Below are 24,347 nucleotides of genomic sequence, written 5' to 3'. Positions count from 1 at the left end.
GTGGGTATGGGTGGGAAGTCAGTGAGGGATCATCGACTTGCTGCAGCAGGAGTGACTTTTACTGCTTTGCTCGTCTTGAGCTGATGTCAAAAAGCCAATGAAATAATGTAAACCTCCTTGCAGTAACATCACCACCGTAACTTTAGTCAGTTTTTATTTATATAGCAACAAATCACACCAGAAGTTGTCTTTACATATAGAGCAGGTCTACAACCACGGCAAAAAATGCATTAAAAAAGCATCAAATTGCAAATATTATCTTCTTTTTTTGTCTCCTCTTGTATCAACAATTGCACTGTATTGATCTGTTAATGTTATTACGGCTCAGTGTCAGGTTGAATTTTTCAATATTGGTGCCAAAAAATCAGAGCAATTCAAAGAAAAAGTCAAAAATTTAAATCAGGAACTGTCAGATTAAAGAGTAAGAAGATGATAAATCGAATGGGTTTCTGTTTGTTGGTGCTAAAGCGCTGAGGTGTGATAAACAGCCTCAGGTAAATGTAGACAAGATGCAGCATAAATAATGACATTGTGCTGGGTTACATGGCGGCTGATTTATTTGTAAAGTTAGACTTTGCGTGACTGCTTTCTGCCACAAACTGTTATATGTTATTTACACCACTAGAGGGCGAGCTGGTGTTTTATACAGTACATGTCTTATCCTATAAGTTTGAATTTATACAGTGATACTAATCACACATGTATTCTGACCTGGGTCAAAGTTGGAATAAATAAAATTCAAATAAATGTGAACAACAAAATATTAAAGTTTAATGTCTCTTATTTGGAAGGTCTGCTTTACACATTGGGATTTGAATGTACATGTAATAAGTTAATTTTAATGTCTGGAGGGTTCACAAACTTTCAAGCGGCACCGTAACTGAGGGGGATTTGGAAAAAGATCAGACACACAGGCCCAACAGAGTATGAGAGAGACATTTTTGCTGTTGCTGTTTTACTCATCTGTTTAAAATCCACTGTCATGACTCACCCACATGTCCATTTGTGTAACATAGTGATATCTACAGCCTCTGTGACACACTGAAGCTGCAGAGCTGATTTTACTCCTCCTGACAGACTGTTGTATCACCGGGACTGATGGCTGTGAGCCGACCATGTCTTCATCTGATTAATCTGAAACACACAAACTGAAATAGCTGCCTTATCAATACCAGCTGTTGTTGTGATGACTGGAGTGGGGTGTAGATCTGACCTTTTATACCTGCAGTTATTTATTGATTATTTCCCTGTGTGATTATCTGTGTGTCATCATCCTCCACAGCTGAATCATGTGCACACACTTGCCGTCACACTACAAAATCCCGGTTACACTAAACTGAAGAAACAAGTTGTTCAAAGAGTTAAAAATAAAGAGATGTCTTTCAAAGCAGACATCTGCTCAGAATTCAGAGCAGCTTTGTCTTTGCTGAAAGGAGAAGAAATTAGTCGTTTTGCAATTCAAATGGATGTTTTGTGTGATGAAAGCACTGTGTGTTATTTAGCCCTATACATATGTATCACTGGTCTGACTGTGTGGGTTAATGGATGAGCTTTTAGCTGCTAATGGCACTGCTGTGGTGGAGGATAAGTGATGTCAAAAAAACTGCAAAATAAGGAATATGGCTGATTCAGACCACTATAAATGAGATTAATATTAAGCGTACTATTGACTCTGAGTTCTCTCTCTCTTATGCCACAGATCTTTGTTGTTGTCTGTAAATCAACCTCTTTTTTTGTATTGATAATTCTACAAAAAGCCCTTAAGATAAGCAGCAGTTAAGTTATGATGGCATTATTCCAGGTCAGATTAAGGAGAACAGCTTTTCTTTGTTTTCCCATTAACCCACTCAAAGTGATTCACATGAAAAAGGGAGAGAAGAAGCACATTATTGGTATTCTGGTATGATCATTTTCATGCAGGAATTCCTGTAAATTCCAAACTTTTGTTTCTACCCATGAAGTTAAAGCAGCACAGTTACTTCGAAAGAAAATGTACTGTAGTTTATCTAAAAGTGTAAAATTTAACTTAGCATAATTCATTCCAAAGGAAGTTTCCAGGTGGCAGAAAATACAAGCTGTGTGATGGTAAATCTGGCAACAAACAGAACCACAGTGGACCAAGGACTGAACCCTGGGGGACTCCACAGAAGATGTCAACACAATGTTTGAGAGAAACCCTGAAGAATCTAGTGCTTATAGATTCATACAGATACACACATATAAACAGAATAAGCATAGGAACATCAGTTTTTATCAAAGTTTACATTAAAAACTTTGTAAGTTTCAGTTTAAATGTTGTGATTAATTATGCGTTATATAGAAATGCCTCCACTGTTGCTATTCACTCTTAAATCAGTGATTACCTGTACCTTCATCTAATTAATCAGTTGATCATTTGCAGGTTCCAGATTAATCAGCTGCTTTTTTTCTCTTCAACATGATTTAAACAAGATATTAACTAAATAAATGTAAGCACTAATTATTTTACTCACCGAAACTGCTGATTATTTGTAGACAAATAAAAAAAAAACTGCTTCTGTCGAGCGGACAGTGTGAAAGCGAATAAAAACTTGTGTGAGAAACACGACTGGGAAGACTCGACTTTTAGCATTAGCCTCCACAGCGATAGAAAAGGACTTAATGTTGAAACTGAGACGCACAGATAAACCTCTACAACAGAGTCATTGAACTCTTCCTTCTCTTTCAGCCATAGTGGGTTGATAAAACGGCTTTTAAATTTATGCTATCTTGTTTTAGCTTGTGCTAGTAGCTATAGATGCGGTTTGCTAGCAAGGCAGAGTTTTGTTACCATGGCAACGCAGGGTTGAAATCTGATTGGATAAAAGCTCTAACTGAAACAGATTGTATTGGAAGCAACCGGAAGGAAGTGAGATGAGATGAAGAGAATTAACTGTTGGAAATGATTTAATACATATAGTATAAATAGGAAAAACATATGTAAGAATATACTTCAGTGTTTGGGCCCCGCAGAGAAGGTCTTGCTGGTCCTGACGGCCCACCACTGGTATACAGTAAAACATGATAACTCGTTAAAGTGCACTGATTCCTCTACATGTCTCAGGACCAAAGTAAAACTGTGGAGTGAATAAGGTTCACTAAAGTTCAAAGGTTGTAGAGTAGCACTCTGACAGCATCAGGGGTCACAGGGTTAAAGTGCTATCATGTTAAACACTGAAAACAAAGTGTCTTATCACACTGGGATCAATGCAAATCAGCCTTTTGTTGCACAGTGTGCTCCTAGTTACTCATAAACCACCAACCCTTTCCATCAGTGACAATGACATTCCCACAAACACGCTGTTAAGTCAAAGATGCAATGTGAATTTACAGTAAAGATTCACTGTAGGCTGGATTTTGAACATCAGGGTACAGTTGTCATACTTTTAAAGATATAAAAATGTGTTTTTAGTCTTGGCTCATAGTAGCTAGCTTTTCACGATATTCTAAAAGGTGAGATACTAAAAAGCACTTAATTAAGTAAATAAACAAAATTTAATTTTACGAAAAATTGTCATTGTGTCCGTGTTAAAAGCTTTGTAATTGTGTGTCGGACAAGCCAGCTTAGCTGGTGAGATCGCCAAGGCTAGCTTTAGCTAAAATTTTATTTACTTCTTTATTTACATTAAAATATCCATTTTGGTGATCCTAGTAAGTTAGTTTCTTTATGGCATATGGGGGAGCAGCAAGACAAAATCATGACTTCCTAAATTCCTGCCAAGCTAACTAGCTTAGCATATTAGCAGTAACCACCATCTTAGCTTCCGGCTCTAATGGCGTTCACACGATGGTATGTTTTAGCTAGTGTGATATTTCCCTCCACAATGTGACAACTGCTAATGCTAATCTATATTTCTGTGATGGGCAAATACACAAATGTTGCCAACTATTTCTGCACTGCACAGCTTTGGGCACTAAACTTTAACACTCTTCCAAAGCAGGAAACTCTGCTGTGTCCTGATGAAGTTTTTAGGAAATGACTAATGGCCATTTGTGGAGGAATGGACATAGTTTGGAAAGTCCAAATGTGGACTGGTTCAGCGTCTCGAGATAACTTCTGTTGTGAATGGCGCTATATAAATAAAATCTGACTGACTTGACTGACTACACAGTTTGTTTTTCATTAAAGCCACCGTATTGTTAACCAACAAAAAACCAGGAGAACACATACACTGGCCATGGCATTATTTCAGAAAATAAACAAGTACAAAGTGAAAGGAACAGCCTCATTGTTCTTTTCTTTCACTCCCTCTGAGACCCTCTCTGTAACACAGGAGACCACGCCTCTGATGTGGATGGAGTTATCAGTCCATTCCTGAAAATGTCTGTTGTACAACTTCCTGTGCGTGTCGTACATGGAAACAAGAGTGAATCAACAAAACGTACATGGTCTTGAGAAATATGGGGAGTCAGCTGGTGGGACACCAGATGGATGCACCCCCCAGTCCTTTTAGAAGGAGCCTTGTCTCCACGGTGACAGGAGACAAAAAAGGAGGCCCTGGCACAGCTGGTCTCTAGCAACAGAAAGAGAGAGAGAGAGAGAGGAGGGAAAAAAACAGTGAATGAGTGTTCAGATGTACAGACAGGACAGAGGGTGAGGGGGAGTGAGAGACGGCATAAGCAGCAGTGAGCGAGTGAATTTGGGAAGTAGTTGGAGGTGGGAGAGAGAGGGAGGGTGAAAGGAGGAGGGGGTAGAAGGAGGAGGTACACAAACTCCCAGAGAGCAGGAGTTAGCAGTCAAAGTCAGGAGGAACAGTTGTGGCGCTGAAGCTGATCTGCACAGAGAGTCAAATTACCTCCAAACATCCAGCGCTGGTCTCTGAGTCTGAACCCGGAGCAGGCTAATTAGATGAAGAGCCTGAGACCAGCAGGCACTGCCACAAACAAACTCAAGAGAGACGCATGAGAGTAGTAAGAAGAGGGGGAGGGTGAAAACAAGAAGGAGTAGAGGTCTGTGAAACAGTGTGGGGACGGCTTCATGTACAACTGACTGTGGTTCTCCTTTCACAGAACAGTTAACAAGTGGAAACTGTGACTCTGTGCACTGCACTTGCACACATTCACTGCAGAGGTAAGCTTATTTTGTGCTTCTTCTATTCATTTTGACATAAAAAAAAAACAAGTTTTGATTGTCTGTGCATGGAGAGAATGGGCTGTATACTTATTTAACTTGCCAATAGTTAAGTCCAGCAGGTAAAGAAAAAGAACTCTGTAGGTTTACTGACACAAACTTATTTACACAAGAAGTTACTGACTTCTCCAGAGCTGGTTTGAGGCTGAGCAGCATGTTTTCATCTCTGTCTGTGTTCTGGTGCTTATGAAACATGATGTGGGAGTGCATGGGAGAACAAAGACAGGAGGAGATTGCAGGGCAGAGCAGGGAGCAGCAGAGGTCAGGCATTCTTCAGACTAACTCTGGCAGGTGGTTTAAATCTTCACACTCAGCTGGAGGGGCTCCCAGAGAACCAAGAATATGAACAAATGTGAATGTATGTGAATGTATGTGCGTGCATATCCAGCTATAGCCATGTTCTTTTAGGTAAATATTGGAAAGTTATTATTGATTTTTTATGTACTTATGAAATAGGGATAAAAGAACACAGTGCATCCAGTGGACCTGGTTCTGCAGTACATAGTGGTGTCTGGTTTTTCCTGTAAGAGCTACTGATTGCTGTTTCATCTCTAAGCCAAGACACTGTCAATAGGCCAACCACAAAAAAAAAAAAAAAAAAAAAAAAAAACCCGAGAAAATATTCAGTGAAGTGTGTCTGGTGTCACAAACACACTTCCTGAAATAATAAATAACATCAACATGTTAAGTGTTTGTTTGTATCGAAAATCGTTATGCAGCACAGTTGCATTAACTGTATGTGAAAGTGTGTAAGTCTTCATTTACCATGCAAGCTGAAGGGTATAGTAAATAAATAATAATAATAATAAAAAGGTGTGCAGGTTGTTAACTTACTACTAAAATTAAAATGTAAGTAATGGCAGCAACAGTAAGGCTGAATGGTTAAGTTAGTGTTATTTAACAAGAATAAACAACATCTCCTTGAAATCCTCATGTTTTATATTCATATATTTTAGATTTTAAATGTATGCCCGTTTTAATCAGAGGTTGCTATGCAGATGTTGCTAGGCAACATGAAGCAGCAGGACTTGTGAAGCACAGTAGCTAGCTTTTCATGATATTTTCAAAGGTGAGATACTAATAAGTAGTTAATTTAGTAAATGGACAACTAATATTTTTAATTTCACTATAAATTGTTTGCCTGTGTCCGTGTTATAAGCGGTGTAATCATCGCGTGTCGGACGAGCAGGAGCAAGAAAGTTTAACCAACTGTTACATTGGGTGACAGCTAGCTTAGCTAGCAAGAGTGCCACGGCTAGCTTTAGCTAAAACTTTATTTACTTATTTATTGCTCCATAGCTGTTATTTGTAATTACAAAATATCACATTTGGCGACCCTAGTAAGTTAGTTTGTTTATGGCATATAGCTCAAAGGGGGAGTAGCTAGATAAAATAACTTAAACTCCCGCTAAGCTAACTAGCGTAGCTTATGAGCAGTAACCGCCATCTTAGCTTCTGACTCTAATGGCATTCACAAGACTTGGTATGTTTTAGCTATCTTAAAATCACATTTAAGTCTACTTAATTGGATTGTTATTTATTTAATTATTTTATCATATTTCTTTATTAAATTTATTTAAAATGAATATCAATCAATATTAATAGTGAATGGTCTATAAACTTCCCTGTTTTTGGTGTGGCAGTGTAGTAAAGTAGTATTCTACTGACCTCTGTGCCATTATATTTTAATATGTAAAGTAATAAGCAATCGTAAAAAATGAATATGAGATCTTAGATTTGTTCCTGTGTTTATCATTAACACACTCATGTCCGTTCACAGTTTCAGTTCCACTTCACAGCCCTGTGCCCTTATCTCCTGTACAGCCTGTCTAGTATCAGCCTGTGGGATTTCACCCACACACAGCTGCTCCAGTGACGATGACAGGCCTCAGTCTTGAAATGCCAGGCCTGAAATAGTTTGCCTTGTTTATAATTAAACCAAACATGCAGGACGGTGCTCCTGTGTATGGGTACAGACGTAATCCAGGCCGGAGCGGGGCATCACACACAGTCTGCCCACTATCACACATAATAAGACACGTGGTCCATGCACACACATACAGGAAGGTAATCAGTGGACTAATTAGGGGTACTGATATATAATAAGTGAGTGTGTAAAAAAGCGGCGTATTTATAGGGATTAAGGGTGTATATGCAATTACCCCTCAAGCCTACTTGCAGCGCTACAAGTAGGCTTGAGGGGTAATTGCAGGGTGGAAGTATAAAATTGCAGTAGAGAAGGGTGGAGCTGTAGATGAAAATAAAATGTTCCACGAGACAGTGAAACCCTCATTCATTCGATATCATCTTGTCTTTTTCAGGAGCAGCAGTTTGAGGTCTACTGAGGCCTTTTTTCCTTGTTAATTGCATTTCTCTGTGTGTGATCTGCGTCTGAGAATCAGCATGGACGTGAAAGAGGAGATGCTGGATATTCTTCAGAAGATGTGGACCAAGCTGCAGGGTCTCCCACAGGCCAGTTCTCTGGAGGTGGGGGCCTTCTTTGTGCTCATCCTGTTTGTTGGTGAGTTTAAGACACAGATTCATCCTGAAGTTACACAGTCTTACACAGAATCTTTAGTTTTTCAGAAGTATTTTATTGATTGATTGACTTTTGTCCACACTGGGGCAGCATCATGTCATCATCTTATAAAGTTAATATGGTAAAGATGACATCAAACACACATCCAGGACGTACAAAGCAACACTATTATTAATTTAAGTCGTGTTTCTCACCACTTCATAAATGTATAGTCCAGTATTCTCTCTCCTTTTAACTCTGGATTCAATTTCTGAAGAAAATAAATAGCTCTTTATTCACTAAATGTACCACTATGTTAAGTGGCTCGTTGCTGTTTCTTCCTGATAAAATTGCGAGCCATAAAACCAAAACATTGAGCTAAAAGATGCCAAAACGCTGTTATGTTGCTCAAATGGTGATATTTCCTCATTGAGTCTCTCACTGTGAGCAATCCCTTTCACTATACATCATCATTCTACCCAGGATTCATGTTTGTGCAGCTTTAAATATGACACAAACCTCCTGCTAATCCCTCCCTGTGTCTCCTGTCTCTCCTTTCAGCCACATTTCTCTTCATGATCGTGCTGTCCTGTGTCCACTGCTGCTGCTGTGGAAAGCCAAAATACCAGGCCTCCAGAGTTCAGCCTCTACAGCCTGTCTGAGGAGCAGACAGAGAACAGACTCCACAAGTAAATACAGCCTCCATTCCTCATGTCATCGTCCACGTGATACAAGACCTTTAATTTGAGTCACAAAAAAGGAAATGTTTCTTCTCAGTGTTATTGATTTCTTGGAGAGATGGAAGGATATTCATCAAGAGAGGGATGAGGGGACATGATGCCATGATGTTTCCAGCTGCGGGATAAAAGAGCCATGCCACTGTGATCCATATAAATCAGCAGCGTGGCACGACTCATCAGGATTCATTACAGACCAGGACAATGAAACACTGTGTGGCAGCTCTCTCCAACAACAAAACCCTTACAGTGCAGTGGATGAAAAGATAAAATTAATCAGTAATAAAGCTGATGAATGTCACAGTGACTCTTGTTATGACAAACCCAGTGAACAACAACACTGAGAATACACAGACGCTCAAACTTGTGTGTGTGTTGTGGACTCATAGTTCCATGTTTTCAGCAGAAACATGCTGGTGTAAAAACACAGAGCGCCCCCTGCTGGTCCAGTGAAGAGAATTAGTTTTGTTAGTGATCTGTTCATTGTTTGTTTAGTGTTTACCAGTTACAAATGTACTCTCATTATATTGTAACATAAAAAGTGTTTATTTTTTACTGAGGCAATGCACGTGTTCTGAGGCAGTGTTTGGATGTTTTTACCAGTGTAAATATAATAAATATTCAGTGTGTTCCAATGTGAAGATATCACTCTGTTGAAGCTGACCTCACTCTAAAAACTGCATCTACTTTGCATTAAAATGAGCTTTGCTCTGAATCACATCAGTGAAACACTGCTCTATTGTGTGCACACCTTATCACCAGACCTCTCCTTTGCCTCCACCAGTCAATATTTTGAGTAAACATTAACCAGGAACTGTTGCTTTTACCCACCGCCTGAAAGCCTGTTGCCTGGAGCCGTTTCAGTTTCGACTCCTCTGTGCACCAACTGACAGTAAACTTTAATGTTTGGGCTTTATTCAGATAGGTGCAGGGGTTGCGAGTGGATCAGAACAGTAGTGGAGGCCATCTGTTCCCACACACAAGAGTATATTCATTCTGTTAGGAGTCGCTGAGCCGTGAGCGGATCATTTAGCAGGACATGGCCGTGGAGAGGTGAGTTTTTGAGCAGCAATGAATTGGGCGACAATAGTTTTTTAACATCAGCAGATTTCTATGGAGCATGCTGATAAAACATGGTGGTTTTGTTAAATGTTTCATGGCTCTGTGGGCTCTAAAAAGAAAAATAAATGGCGACTAATGGCCTCACATCATTATCTCATCAGTTTAATGTCCAGAATCTTTCTCCATTTGAGCTTTTATCTGGTTTATCGCTCCCTGTGCAGCGTATCCGAGCAGCAGAAACCCACATCGTCGTCACCTGAGGACTGGGTGGAGTGGTTCCTGTTCCGGCTGCATCAGGAGCCGTGGGCGCTTGGCGGCGTTGTGGTCATAGGAGTGTTTGTGCTGGGGACTCTGTCTCTGGTCGTCTTCGCTCTGCTGTACGGATGCTGCTGCAGCCCGGCACAAGAAAACCCAAAGAAGAGGCAGAAGCAGAAGAAGCCAAAAAAGAAGGATGGAGTGATCTGAACGTGTGAAGGGAACTGATGGAGAATCAGTTTAAATTTACCTGAAGATGTGGTGGAAGCTGGACTCAGGATTTTTCTCTTCTACATGAACACATACACATTTTGTAAAATATTAATTTCTTCAATATAAATTTAAACTAAATGTTTGCTATTGCTGTGTCATTTCTAGTTGCACTGGAAGACACCAGAAAAAGTTAGTTAGTGCCAACCAGTCCAAATGATGGTAAAACATGATGTTTCACTTTGGAAGAGCTGCAAACACCTTTTGACAAATATATTTCTGTATTAGTTAAAGTGAACTTTTAAAAGATCTGTGATTATCTAGGTTTATTTTACTAGTCAGTCTAATTAATGTACCTGATGAAACAGCTACAAATCACTGATGCTTGAAATGTTCACATTATATAAGGCTATGATATGAAGATGTGTACATTAGGTATAATAAATCTCTTTGTACCTTAACTCTCATCACTGTCAACCACTTACACACAAAGCCAGGAAACAAATGTAACTTTTCATAAGACATGAGAGTTGTGAGCAAATGTTTTCATAAGAATTTAATTGCTTGAATGATGCAGAGGAGCGTCAAAGCCTCTGAAAATGGTGGGACACAACATTTTCCTGCCATAATTTTAGTGTTCTGGCTGTGTAGATGTTCTAAAACTTATATGATGGAAATTTATTAATAACGTTTACTGAAAAAAAATATTTGTTAAGCTCAATACCTCTGTCCTCTTCCAGCCACAGACTGTAGGACAAAGATATTTGCCTCTCCAACTAAAGATATATAATTAGCAACTTCTTGTAGGCAACAACGTAAATAGAAAACTCCCAATAAATGTGACCTTGCACCATCTATTAGAAATCAATGATTTGTGTCCCTAAAACTGTTTTATTTATTCATTTCGCTCCTAAAGAATTAATCTGGTTAAACCTCTCTGCTGACCCCTGGTGTGGGCTTTCAGAACCGAGGAGAACCGCCAAAGAAACAGAAGGACTACATTTCCCTGTGCTAATCGGTGCTTGCGCAGTAGAACTCCTCTGACGTTATCATTCTGCGACCGGACGTTTACGCGACGCACACTCACAGCAATGGCAAGCGGTAAAAAGAGTGCCCTACTTTCCTCTTTGGCAGACTATGGAGACGATTCAGAGCCTGACTCTGAACCCAGAACCAGAAGAGACAGGTATATTATAACTATTTTAATATTTTTTTAAGGTATAATAGGCCTCTAACTGCTGGGTAACTCTTTCCCCGGAGCTTCATGTGCTAGCTAGCATTAGCTTGTAGCTAGCTAACGTAGCTCGTTTACAAATGATATTTAAGTTATTCATGAAAACTATGAAGTGAAGTCATATAAAGTTGTTTCAGCAGAGGATATGTTGTTGTTTTCGACAGACTCTCGTTGTTTTGTTTACTTAACGACTGTATAAAACATTTAAATCTCACTAACACAGATCTCTTTTTACTGTAAAGTTATCGGATTCATTTCCTGATTCCCGGTCTCACACGTTATTAAATAGTTAGGTTTTATTTTTACATCTTTAGCGCTTTGTCAGTCTGCTGTTCTAGTAAAATGATATTGCCATATATTTTTTAACGGAATATAATTTTGTGGTGTCCTCCTGTCGCCCTGCTAGTCTCTGTTTTTGGACACATGCTCTCTGGCCTCTGGATATTATCTGACCTCTGCTTTTCTGTCTGTTTGCTGTGTCCTTCTCCTCCTGTCCATCAGCAGGGGGGCGTGCTGGGGGTCTGGTGTACGGCTACGAAGACGATGAGCTGAACCGAACTGAGGACGCCGAAGACAAAGTGTCTGGAGATGAAGACAGCAGAGAGAGCAACTCGGTCAGTATTTGAGTCCTCGGTCCTTCTCCTCCAGATTTTAATTCATTCATCTGGACTCCACTGACATCTGATGTTTACATTTTAAGTGATGTGTGGTGTTGGAGAATATGCAGGTTTTTTTTTTAACATGTTGATGATGCATTGACTCTTCACCAATGAAGCTGAGAGGATCACACCAGTGCTTTTCTGGTTGTGTCACTGTATTTTATTTGCCTTTAATCACAGAAACAGCCACTCTGTGTTTGTACAGATGGAGGGTGACTGGTATCGTATTACCTCAACTCCCTTAACAATCAAACTAAACTAAATTAAACTATTTTTAGTACTGCAAAGTCTTTTGAAGTGAGTATACTGCTATTACATTAGAGGCAGGGCAATATTATGTATTGATTACAAATAAGAATTATTATTTAGACCAACCATGAGATCTTTAATTATCATTAATAGTCATTCATCCAATCAAATTATTGTCATTAATTTTTCACCTGTGAATGAAGCCTCTGCTTTAGCGCTCAGTAAAACCAGTGTGACTCATCATCACCAGACAGAAGTGTAAAAACTGCTTAATCTTGATGCATCAGCAGTTGATGTGTTAAGTGCAAATATCACAACAGAGTTCAATTTAACATTGAAGCTACAACCTACATCATTATTATTAATTATTTTCTGACATTTTATAGACCATTTATAGATCGTGTGTCACCCTCAGGTTAGTTGACAGCTCTTTTAATGCAGAGGTGACAGACATCAAATAAATCTATGTTTTGTAATTCTGTGAAATGTGTGTTTGCATCAGTAACATTTGTAAAAACAGTTGTGAAACAGACAAATGTTTTAAATTATCACTGGGTCGACTCAATGCTGCCCTGTCAAGTGGCATATCTTATATCTTTTATTTGTGTGTTTAAGTAATATGAACAAATACAGGCAGTTAAGTGCAGCACAGTAAATATTAATATATAATATCTTTATGTATAGGTTTGGTGTAGATTGCTGCTGTAATTGTTTAATGCTGTGGTGATTTCTGCAGCTGTTCTGTGGAGGTGTTTTATGACTAGATAGTTATATATTTACATATAGAGAGGAGTAACACAGTGTTAAAACTATCACAGCACTGTTTATTATTACATAACTGTGGGGTGGAGGTTTTATTTCTGTGCTCGCTCTGTGCAGACTGTTCTTTTTTATTTTTATTTTGTGAACAAAGTAAGTACTGTACGAGCATTATTGTTCGACTGAGAGCTGCTCGAGAGGAGTGATACAGGCCCAAACACAGAGAGATGAGAGTACTGTTCTGTGTTATATAATCCTCTCCTCTTGCTGATGTGTGAGCCTCTGTTACACACCAGGACAGTCTGATATTTGTGCCTGTTTTAATAAAGATGTACAAAGATCCTGTTGCAGTTTTAAAATATTATCAAACAAAGGATCAAACTTGGACTTTAGAAATCATTTTAAAGACTCTGTCGTACTAGAAATGATGTAAAACAACAAGGAAAGAGTCGAACAGTTTTGCTGGGTGCTGCTTGCCCCCCCACCCTCCTCATCTCCTCTTTACAGTGTTAACCCTCTGCATTTTTGTTTTTATAGGAAATGGAAGAATCTGACGAGGGGAGGGACGCAGATGATGTTGAGGTATTTGAACACCCATCGTGGTGTGGGATGGACTGGATTTGGATGCCTGATTTATTCCTCATTTGTTTTGTGACTAACCAAAAAACGAGGGGGGGCGGAGGACGACACGCTGAGAAGAGGCATGTTCACTAGATGGTGCTGTGGTTTTATGTTTTATCTGATGAACATTCAAATAACTAACATGGAGCTTTGTGTAGATGAGACCAGGTCAGTCACTTGTACTCGTAGTTTGTTTGTTGCTTGACTGCTGCGTCTTCATGTGTCTTTAAATCTCTTCAAGAAGCAAAAAGCTGAACCAACAGTGCTGTTTCTGTCAGAGCACACTGCTTGGACCTGCACAGTTGTACCATACTAACCCCACCCTGTGTGTGTGTGTGTGTGTGTGTGTGAGAGCTGGACAGCATGCCAGCTTCCTGCTGTGCTGCTCGGTACAGGTCACCGAGGTGAGAGTGAGTCACAGAGCTAACAAGCAGAAACAATACGACTCGACTCGGAGGACGTCTGCTGTGTCTGAGGCGTTGTGTTACAGCCTGTCTTTGATCGTAGTCTGATAGAGTGTTTTGTCTGTTCAGTGTGTCACAGATCACAGCGCCGGCAATGCAAGGATCTTGTGATGCAGTAATTGTAACGTTGTGCGTCGGATGTGATTGCACAACAATGCATTTATCAAACACGAGCTGTGTTATTTCCCTGGAGCAGAAGCAACATTTCCAGCAAAGTCATGGAAACAGTGTCGTTCACTTTATGATATAATTATTGTATTTACTGGGTTTCTTCTCAGCCCTCAGAAGTTGACTGACGTGTCCGACTGCACTTGCACTTCACTTTGTTATCATTATTATTATTATTGTTGCATTGTTAGGTTATCTATTGACTTGAGTGTTTTATTACAGTTCTGGCTAACTGTAGATAAGGAGGCCATAGTACAAAACCCAGGCCTCATTTAACTGGAACAATTAAATACTGAGTAAATCTTTTGAGATATTTTTTACAGCTCTTGGCTTACGCTGGATCAGAGCTGTAAGAGCTGGCAGAGTCTGTGTTGAAGGCGTCAGTCAGTTGGTCCAGACTGAAATACTCAACTACTGAAATGTTGCACAGATGTTTATGGTTTGTAGGAGTGATATTCTACTTACTATGCTGATCTTCTTGTTAATTGTGGTGATCCTCTGACCCTCCTCTAGCACCAGCATCAGGCCACAATTTACATTTCCCATCAGCCTCAGCTGTGCTGTGTGTTCACCACTGATTGTTAGCGTGCTAGCATGCTAAACTAAGACGGTGAACAGGGTAAACATTATACCTGCTAAACATTAGCTATGTTAGCATGGCTCCTCCTCTAAACGAGAAGAAAAAACATTAAGGAATAAATCTGTTGTATTGTTTGGCAGCTGCTTGGTTTGAGTGGTTTCAAGTCCATGTGGCTCTGATATACAAAACAGATGGCTGGATGACGTGTGTGTGTGTGTGTGTGTGTGTGTGTGTGTGTGTGTAGGGTCTGAAATGAGGAGTAGTTTGTTGATTAAAAATAGACTTTTATCTTGATTAGAGGTGGTGCAGTTTTCTACAGTTTTTCCTGATGTGGTGGAGCTTGGGCTTTGAACTTTAATTCTCTGTTCAGAAAAACCCTGAAGATGCTGCTCCACTGCTGCAGTTTTTTTTACCCTACTGACCTCTGACCTTCCTGTGAAGGGCGGCCAAATGGGAGAGAAACTTCAGATGTTGGATCAGTGAGGTGATGAGTTTTCACTGGCTCTGTCTCAAACAGCAGGTGACATTTATTTATGTTCTCGGTTTGGGTTGTTGCCAGCAGCCGCCTCCTCCTCCTCCTCCTCCTCCTCCTCCTCCTCCTGATTTGGCCAGTTTCAGGACAATTCTTTGATCTGCCTGTGCAGTTGCTAGGTGACGACGTGATGCCCGTGAATAACGGCACTGTTCCTTTGTTCTGAACCTGTGTTATGCCCACAGTGCTGGCACAACAGGCGGCATATTTTAGAGGCTGTGCAAGACTCCTCCTTCCTGCCGAGCCGAGGCATTCACTGGAAACGGCCTAGATTTACTATTCTGGTTTCTATTACTCTTTTAGAAACTATTCTCCTTTCTGCTTTTACTCTGTGCAGTTTGTTGCATTTGTGGGTTTCAGGTACAAAAGGAATTTCACAGTTTTTCACCAGAACTGGCTTTAGCTGTTTGTCATCCCACATGTAATTAACTCTAATTAAGCTTGAGAACATGGCTCAGTAATATCTACCACTGGTGCTGTTGGTATTTCTCTCCACTGAGGGTTAATGGTTTAATTCTCCTGTCTAAAGGAGACCTAAATATCTCATGTGTCTCTCTCTCTCCTTCCCCTCTCCACCCTCTTCTGTTTTTTTTTTTTTACAGATATCAGAAGCAGAAAGAAAGGACCCCAATGAGCTTGTTGGTAAGTACAGATCCACACATAACTCTGTGTAAAAGTGTAAAAACAAGATGGCGGCAGTCTCTGTCAACACATTCTACAGCTGAGATCGAGATAAAAGTATCAGAGGAACAAAATCTGATCAGAGTTTGTGATTGAAACTTGTTTTTTTCTGCTCAGTAACATTTGTTGTTTGATACGACAACAGACCTCACCATTCAGATTTGATTTTTCAGCTTTCTGGATGTTTATTCATCATTTCACTTAAACTAATCAGGTCCTACTGATCCAAAACAGCTAGGAGAAAACAAAAATGCAGACAAGATCAGTGCCCGGGTTAACGGACAAAGCTGTTGTCAGTGTATCCCAATGAAAATGCCTGAAGGACCTGAAGTCTTTCCCCAGAAAAGCCTTTGAAGGTATATATGGTTTATACAGAGTCCCAGAGGATAAAAAAAGATGTGAGATCCCAAGAAACTTTTTCGAGATCTTGCAAAAGTACTTCTTTTTTTTTAACCCTCAGATTTTTTTTCCTCCATGTCCCCTCCAGGCCTCTGTAGATATATAATGTTTAAACAAGTCTTATTTTCTCTTGCCTGCCATAAGCAGTAATGTTAGTTGTATGGTTTCAGGTATAATGGGGCAGGAACTGAAAATAATTAATCATTTATAATGAGTTAATCTGTTTATTCATTTAATCAGAATCAAAAATGAGACTTTTACTTTTCATTGTGTCGGCTGGGTGTTGGTGCAGTGACTAACTCGACCCAGGTGAGTGTCAGACTGACAGATGGGCTGTGAGGCTTTAACCAGCGGTTAGTGAGTAATGACTGACCTGTACAGGTGTGGGATGTTTGTTAGTGAGCATCAGATCTGACAGGAAATGAGTGATAAGAGGGAGTGGTGTTTTATTCAGACCATAAACTCATGACACTAAACGTCCTGTGTCTGCTGTTTGTTGGTGGGCCTGTGGCCTGGTGAAGATAACGGCACAGATTATACAAAGCAGCGCTCGTTCAGTATTTACCTGCCGAATAACAGAGGAGAGCGATGCTAGTGCATTCAAGGAGGCAGAGGGTTGTGTGATTGTGCTGCTTTTATTCGCAGAAGAATCAACCTCCTTTCGAAAAATGTAATCACTTTTTCGTGGCGGCCTTAACGCAGCTACGTCTCCTGCGTCGCTAACAGGAGGTGCAGGAATTTTCAGCTGTAGAACGTCAACGAGGAACGTCGGGGGGCGATAACCGACACTCCTCTGGTTTTGTGGCAGCCATAAAAAGGAATCAGACCGAGTCACCATCACCGTCGGTGTAGTACAGTGGCAAGGGTGTGACTCACAGCCTCGGCCTGGACACTTGACATTCCTGCAGCAGAGCCTTGGCTCCTCTGTGTTGTCTGTCAGTAAATGTCACAGTGTGTCTGGCGAAAGGCCTCCTGTCAGCGGGCTGAAGACAGCTCTTTGTCTGTTCGCTGAAGGGACCGACTTTGTCCGTCCGTCCAGAAAAGACCCTCAGGGCACAGATTGTGACTCTCTGTCTGTTTTTCGGAAAGACAGATGGTGATTTTCTGAGGCAGAATATAATCTTTTGTCTGTCTTTTTTATTGCTCTGTGTTCGCATGTTCTTCCTGACTGTGCTGCTTTCCCTCCACACTGAATTATAAACAGGGTATTTCTGCCTCTGGAGGCTACAGAGTTTATTTTGGTGTTTAAATTAGAGTTTGTCCAACAAGGCTGTGAAATTATCAAGTAAATCTCCGGTTGTCTGGAGCGGATTAGCTGGCGTCCACAGTGTTAAACCCTTGTTGCAGCTACAGTGCGTTATTGTCTGTGACAGTTTGTGCATGTCTGTTTAATGAAACGCCGCGCTCACACCTAACGCCTGTGACTCATCGGACTTGCCTTGTCAGGTTTTTATTGTTGGAGGCCACAGTATTTTCTGTGTATAAAGCTCGTTACTCGCTCGTTTGTTGCTCAGAATTGTGTGTGCGCCTGCGTCCGTACATACATGCTCAAGTTGACTCATGTGTCTCGCCAACAAAGGCAACGCCCTGCTCCTCCTTTTAACCCTGGCGGGGGAGGTAAACCATAACCATATCAGCTCAGGAGTTAAACTGAGGGGGGAGGTGCTGCTCCTCCTCTGAACTTTCTCCAGGCATGTTGGGAGATGAGGGTTAGCAAGTCCTTATCACACGTGATCAGCAGGATTGAGGAGGACGGCAGAGTGGGTCCAGAGTTCCTACAGTTACTTATTCTTTGATCAAACAATAATAAAACAATATTACATATCTGAGCAGACACAAGATAAAATAATCCTTTATCAGTGCCACAGCAGGGGAAATTTCCGTTATAAAAAAGGCATAAATATGAGTAAAACACCAAACGAGACATAAACATATAAAGAAAAAAACAATACACACAGGACTTTATACAGACACTTGAGTGAGCAGCTGTTTCATCAGTGGAGAATTTAACAGCAGCTTTCAGTTTTTGATACTTGTTGCTGCAGATATGAGTTTATTTCAGTTGATGTGTAACCAGGAGATCAGTGGTAAAGAGCTGCAGTAAGGATGATGGTCTGCAGACGTATGTTGTGGTTTAATGTCAGACGTCTTGTTATGTTTCGTTAGGAGCAGGTTGGGCTGCAGATGGAGTGGAAAATTCGTTAAGATGGGGAATTTTGGAAACATTGAATTAGAAATTAGAGGTAATTTATACAAACTGTATCACATACATGTTGTTTAGTCAGAAACAGACAAACTAAAACTAACTAAAAAAATGACTGTGAAACTTTAATATTTGATGAAATAAACATAAACAAGTTAGCTAGTGTATATTTAGCGTCTCTGATGTAGCGTCTAGCTAACACAACTTTAATACCACACATCAGATATACTTACACAGTAATCTGATGACTGAATGTCGTCTGTGGGCTCAGCAGTGGAAATGATCTGAGCATGTGATGCAGAGGAGAACCAGGATTATGCAGCAACTTGTTTTTTTTTTCCAGTTTACTTCCTGGTGAAATTGTTGTGTGTTTTGGTAAATCTAGAGTTGAATAATATCTGCCTGAAAAGCTGCTGCAGCTGTTGAGAAATACTGGAAATTGTAACGTCAACTGAAAGTAAACGACACAGTTAAAGGAGCTTCAGTGGAATTTTCCTCTTTGTGTTTTGTAAGATGAAGTGCTTGGTAACACCGAGACAAAGCTGCAGAAAATTACCCTCTCATGTCCAGTCAAGTTTTTACTTGTAGACGATTTGCACTATCAGCAGACGCAAAAGCTCCTGCACACACACACACACACACACACACACACACACACACACACACACACACACACATGCACACATGCACACATGCACAGCTTGCAGCACTTACTCGGAGTATGATTGACAACGCTGAATGAGTGTAAAGACTATCTGTCTGATTGGGATACAGAGTGACAGTGAAGAATGCCTGGCCTGCAGTCAGGGAGACAAGTTGAGCAGGGAGAGCAAAACAAGGGACGGGTCCAAAGGGAGGGGAGGAGGGAGGGGAGGCAAGGGGAGGGGTGAGGAGCCTCCCTTCTCCTTACAAGCCCCAACAGCAGCCACTCCCTGCACTGAACACACTCCTCATACCACACTGCCCTGTAAAACCCACCGACGTGCACAACAACGGGATGCAGCAGCGATGTTTGCCACACAGTGAACTTTTGTTTCAGCCGCTGGAGTTGGTTCTCCAGCACATAGCCATATCCCACCTTCTCTCCGATGTGTCATCTGTTTATTCAAACGCAGAAACAGATTCAGTCGTCCCGTTTCACCGCTTTCGAACAATAACGGCTTCTTAGTTAAACCCTCTCCTGCAGGTAAAGACATGCAAGACGGTGCAGAGAAATGAGAAAGTACAAGAGCTCATGTTTACTTTTCTGTCTCCCTGCCAGCTCTGTTCTCAGAGAAGGTGAGGAACATGTCACCTGATGAGATCAGGATCCCCCCCGAGCCCCCCGGACGCTGCTCCAGCCAGCTGCAGGTAGACACTCCTCCACTGTTACGTGATTATTTAACTGTGTTGTGTGTTTGAGCACGTCTGCGACCACTTTCCAGCTATTAAATTTATCCCACTTAAAGATGAAGACTTCTTATTTGTCTCCTGGAGGAACATGTTGGTTTCGTAAGCAGACGCACAGTCTGCACTCAGGAGTTAAACTTTTAAACGCTGCCTCGCTCAGAGTCTGGTGTTGATGCAGTCAAAATAACCTGTTCTCCACGCCAAGTGAATAATTTAGAAGTTTCCCCCGTTCCCTCGGGGGGTAGAAATAAATTCTGGCGGCTGCATAAATTCTGAGACTCGCCCCTGTAATTAAACCAGCGCACAGTGTCATCTTCCATCAATCTAGTATCACCAGCACCGCTCTCTCTCTCTCTCTCTCTCTCTCTCTCTCTCTCCTCTCTCTCTCCTCGCTCTCTCTCTCCTCTCTCTGCTGTTCATTTCGGTTTAGCTGCAGTGAGGTTTTGCTCTGCGAGGAGCTGAGGCAGGTCGGGGCACACAGCTGACTTAGTAAGTGAACAGCTCAGCAGTATCCCCGCTGGGCTGGCACTCCCCCACCTATCATGAGCAATTAATGATTCACCTTCGCCACAACCGCCTGGATATCCCTGCCCTCGGGGTTGTGAAGGAGCAGGAGCGTACGTCCCCTCAGAAAGCTGATGTTTTTACATCAGATCTTACCTTAGATCTGTCTGTGACCGACCCTCCAAAAAAACAAAAAACAAAACTGTTTATACAGATGTAGTCTCTCCATCGTCTCTAAACTGAACTTTACTGTCAGAATCAGTCAGAATACTTTATTGATCCATTGTAGGATTGCTGTGTTGCCGTGCTCCACCTCACAAATACAAACAGAAAGATGAAAAAATAAAACAATAATGTTAAGATAATAATATAACACCCATCTTCAAAGTATAAAAGATATAAAAATATACTCCATTAGTAATAAACAATATGAACAGAGGTAATATTATTTATTTTTTAATAACATTGTAAATGAATTTGAAGACTTCCAACAAAGTTTATATAGACTCGTTTGAAATAAAAAAGGAATCACCTGATTTAGTATTAACAGTGGTCTGGTGTAGATAAAACATTGTTCACACTGTGCATGTGGGTTGATGTTAAACACATTCAGCGCACCAGGATGTAAACAAAGCAGGATTTAAAGCATTCAGGTGTTTTAAGAGGAGGTGGATGCAGGTTTGTTAGGCCTCAGTTTTGTGGGAGATAATGAGGAGATATTACTACAGCTCGACAGGATCAGTGTTCCCCTCCTCCATCTTGTTCCATGTTAGGCCTCATTCATCACTGCCCAGGTTACACCTGCCAGCTCCCTGTGGCTTCAGTGAACCTGGTTGTCAAATATTTCCCAGCGGTATCAGATACAAAAGCTCCATTCACACTCTCCCTGGCTCCATCATATATAAACCGTATATAGGTTTTGTTTTATTTGACGCCGTGTCCTGCCAAATGCTGAGCGTGGAGGAGGCTGAGTCAGAGCGGAGGTGACCTGCAGTCCGCTCACGTCCTCCATCGATCTGTTTGTTGTGTAACAGGAGAGGATCCACAAGCTGTATGAGAGGAAGCTCCATGGAGACTTTGACACAAACAGTGTCATCCAGAAAAAGAAGGAGTTTAGAAACCCGAGGTACAAACACACACACACACACACACACACACACACACACACACACACTGAGCTGTTTACACGTGACGCCAGATGTGAGTTTTGGTGGAAATGGATCAGGTTTGTCTTTGTTTTTCTTTCAGTATTTACGAGAAGCTCATTCAGTTCTGCGGTATAGATGAACTGGGAACAAACTACCCAAAAGACATGTTTGATCCTCACGGCTGGTCAGAAGACTCTTACTACGAAGCTCTAGGTAAGCTGATTTGATCTTTTCCTCCGCGCAGCTCATCCCCTGTCTGATTACAGCTCGACACTCGTGCACTCTCTCGTCTTTTTTCCTTCCAGCTAAAGCTCAGAAAGTGGAGATGGACAAACTGGAGAAAGCCAAGAAGGAGCGCACCAAGGTGAGACAAGTCTCCAGCAGCTGCACTTATTTTCTACTTTTATATCCTTCGTCAGGCGCACGTAGAAATCATTCACAGCTGAGCCTCGTCTTTACCTCTGAAACTCTCATTCAGAGGTAAATACCGTGACAGAGCCGAGGCCGAGTGTCTTCTACTAACGTGTTCAGGAAGCAACATGATAAGCGCTGCTATCGTCGGCCGCAGCATCATTCCAGCAGCTGCACCTTCGTTAGAAACTTGACTTGAATCGACATGTACCCTGCATGAGCTGTTCTATTATTCAGTCCGCTGTGAAATGCAGTCGGTGGTATGCAGGCTACAGTAACTGAGGAGCACTCTGATGTGAAAGCAGACAAAGGGAATGAGTGATTTTCTTCCCCCGTCGCCCTCGAGCGAAACACACAAAACGTCCTCAGAGTTTCTCAGAGAGAAGCAGCCGTCTGTTGTGTTAAACATGAAACAGCAGCAGAGATGTGTATAAATGCTTTTATATTCTGTGTGTTTCACAGATTGAGTTTGTGACGGGGACTAAGAAGGGCACCAACCCGTCCAACACGGCGGCGTCCACCACCAGCAACACCACCACCACCACAGCCACAGGTAAACAGCTCCACCACCTCACAGCTGAACACGTGACACTTCAGCCCCCCGAGGCTCTTTTCCTGTAAAACTGGGTCGGGCCCGGTCGCATTTACGCAACACATTTACCAACACAGCACAAGTCTGAACACTTGGAGCGAGCTCATTAGTTAAAGCTCTTGGAAAAGTGGTTTCAGAGTTTTCTCTGTGACGTTAAATATTCATGTGTCGTCAGCAGAGGCCCAGAAGAGGAAAAGCAAGTGGGACTCTGCGATCCCCGTGACCCTGGCCCAGCCCACGCTCATCACCACCACCGCCACGCTGCCCGCCGTCGTCTCCGTAACGACCACCGCCAGTGGCACCAAGACCACCGTCATCTCCGCGGTGGGCACCATCCTGAAGAAGGCGAAGCAGTGAGCGCGACAGACGTTTGTCGGTAAGATCCAAACAGCGAGTGACGACCTGTGTTGTACGTGAAGCCGGGGGGGACAAATGAACTGACGGACATTTTTAGAAACGACCTACAAATGCCCTCTGCTGCACACGGACTCAGACTGGACTGCCTTCTGTATCTGGGACTGTCGCATGGTGAAGACCCCTCTGAAAACCTGAGCGTGAAGCAGATCTGCTCATGTCATTCATTGTTTTACACTGTTAGTTTAAAGAGAACATGGCGATGGTTGAATAAGGAAAAGCGTCTCCTGCAGACCCTCGATAAAATGTTTATTTTTATATCCGTGGTTGTGCAGTATTTTCTTGCCTCCTTTAGCAGTTAGCTCAACACGTGCATCGTTTCTCAGCTTTTTTTCCTCATTAACATCTGCTCTTGGCTCCGAACTAAGATTTTTTTACACTTGTACATATGTATTGATGATATGGTGAATAAATGGATCAGATGTTGCCTTTTCAGTTGGATTAATGTTTATTTCAAAAACTGTTTGTGACTATCTTCCAGGGCAAACAGCAACGTTATTGTGATATAAGTCAATGGCGTGCACAGAAATGAATCACAGCAGAGGTACGTGTTAGGTTTTACATCAGTTAGGTTTGATTTTATTATCATTTTTGTTTTTCTACCTCAGATTTGTGCAACATTCCACTGATTTTTCACGTGTTCTGACCATAAAGAAAAAAATAAAACCACAATTAACCCTCTGGTTTCTTCACCTTTTCACTCAGGAGCAGAAATCAGCCTTAACACTTGAAAATTAAGAATTCAAAATATGAAAATATTGATCATCCAGCCCTGCCACCTCACTGAAGTCACTTCATACTGCTCTCTTTGTGGAATCAGAAACAGGCTGGCATCCAGAAACATTCTCTGTACATATGTTTTGTTATTTAGCAGATCTCCTCATCTTTGCTCTGTGAAATTAAAGGACACTCCTCTTTTACTGGGAACACGCTCCACTGACTGCAGGCATTGGCCTGAATCTGGACCGCAGATTCTCTCGCTGACGCCCACAAACAAACACTCGCTCTCAGTGTGTTTTGTCTTTTCTCTTGGTGAAGGTACAGTTTGTGTTTTCCAGGTGGAGTTTGACTCATGCTCTTCCTCATCAGCGTCAAGAGGTTGAGGAGAGCTCCGCCCAGGGTGAAGGCTAACTGTGTTTAGGTGGGTTAAAATTCCCTGTTGCCTCGTGGACAAATGAAGAGTTCTTAAGAATATTAGGAGCCCATCCCATTTGTTTACTGTTGCAAGCTACAAATATTTTCTCCTAACCTTTCACACTGCAGGATAGTGAAGCTGGGCGCAGTCTTCTTAACTAAACACTGAAAATATGCAATGACTTCTTTGTATTCTGATTGTGCTTCTGTTTAGCTAAAAGCCTTGTACACACTAAAGGATAATCAGGCCGTTTATCGTTTAATCACAAAGGCCT

At 41.5% G+C, this 24,347-nt stretch overlaps 1 protein-coding gene across 1 annotated transcript; it reads left to right on the top strand.

Moving 5' to 3' along the window:
• The first annotated feature begins 11,007 nt into the window (after window positions 1-11,007).
• sap30bp (SAP30 binding protein) lies at window positions 11,008-23,373 on the top strand. The gene is given in 11 exon segments (XM_018660196.2): window positions 11,008-11,097; window positions 11,099-11,117; window positions 11,670-11,779; window positions 13,370-13,414; window positions 15,800-15,839; window positions 19,742-19,830; window positions 21,408-21,499; window positions 21,622-21,734; window positions 21,827-21,885; window positions 22,395-22,485; window positions 22,703-23,373. Coding segments are annotated over 11 exon segments (912 nt in total). The 5' UTR covers window positions 11,008-11,022; the 3' UTR covers window positions 22,882-23,373.
• Window positions 23,374-24,347: the final 974 nt, after the last annotated feature.

The sequence above is a fragment of the Lates calcarifer genome, linkage group LG8, assembly GCF_001640805.2.
Source record: "Lates calcarifer isolate ASB-BC8 linkage group LG8, TLL_Latcal_v3, whole genome shotgun sequence".
In the NCBI taxonomy this organism is placed as follows: Eukaryota; Metazoa; Chordata; class Actinopteri; family Centropomidae; genus Lates; species Lates calcarifer.
The sequence above is the reverse complement of the archived record's forward strand: the minus strand, read 5'-3'. Positions and strand labels throughout refer to the sequence as shown.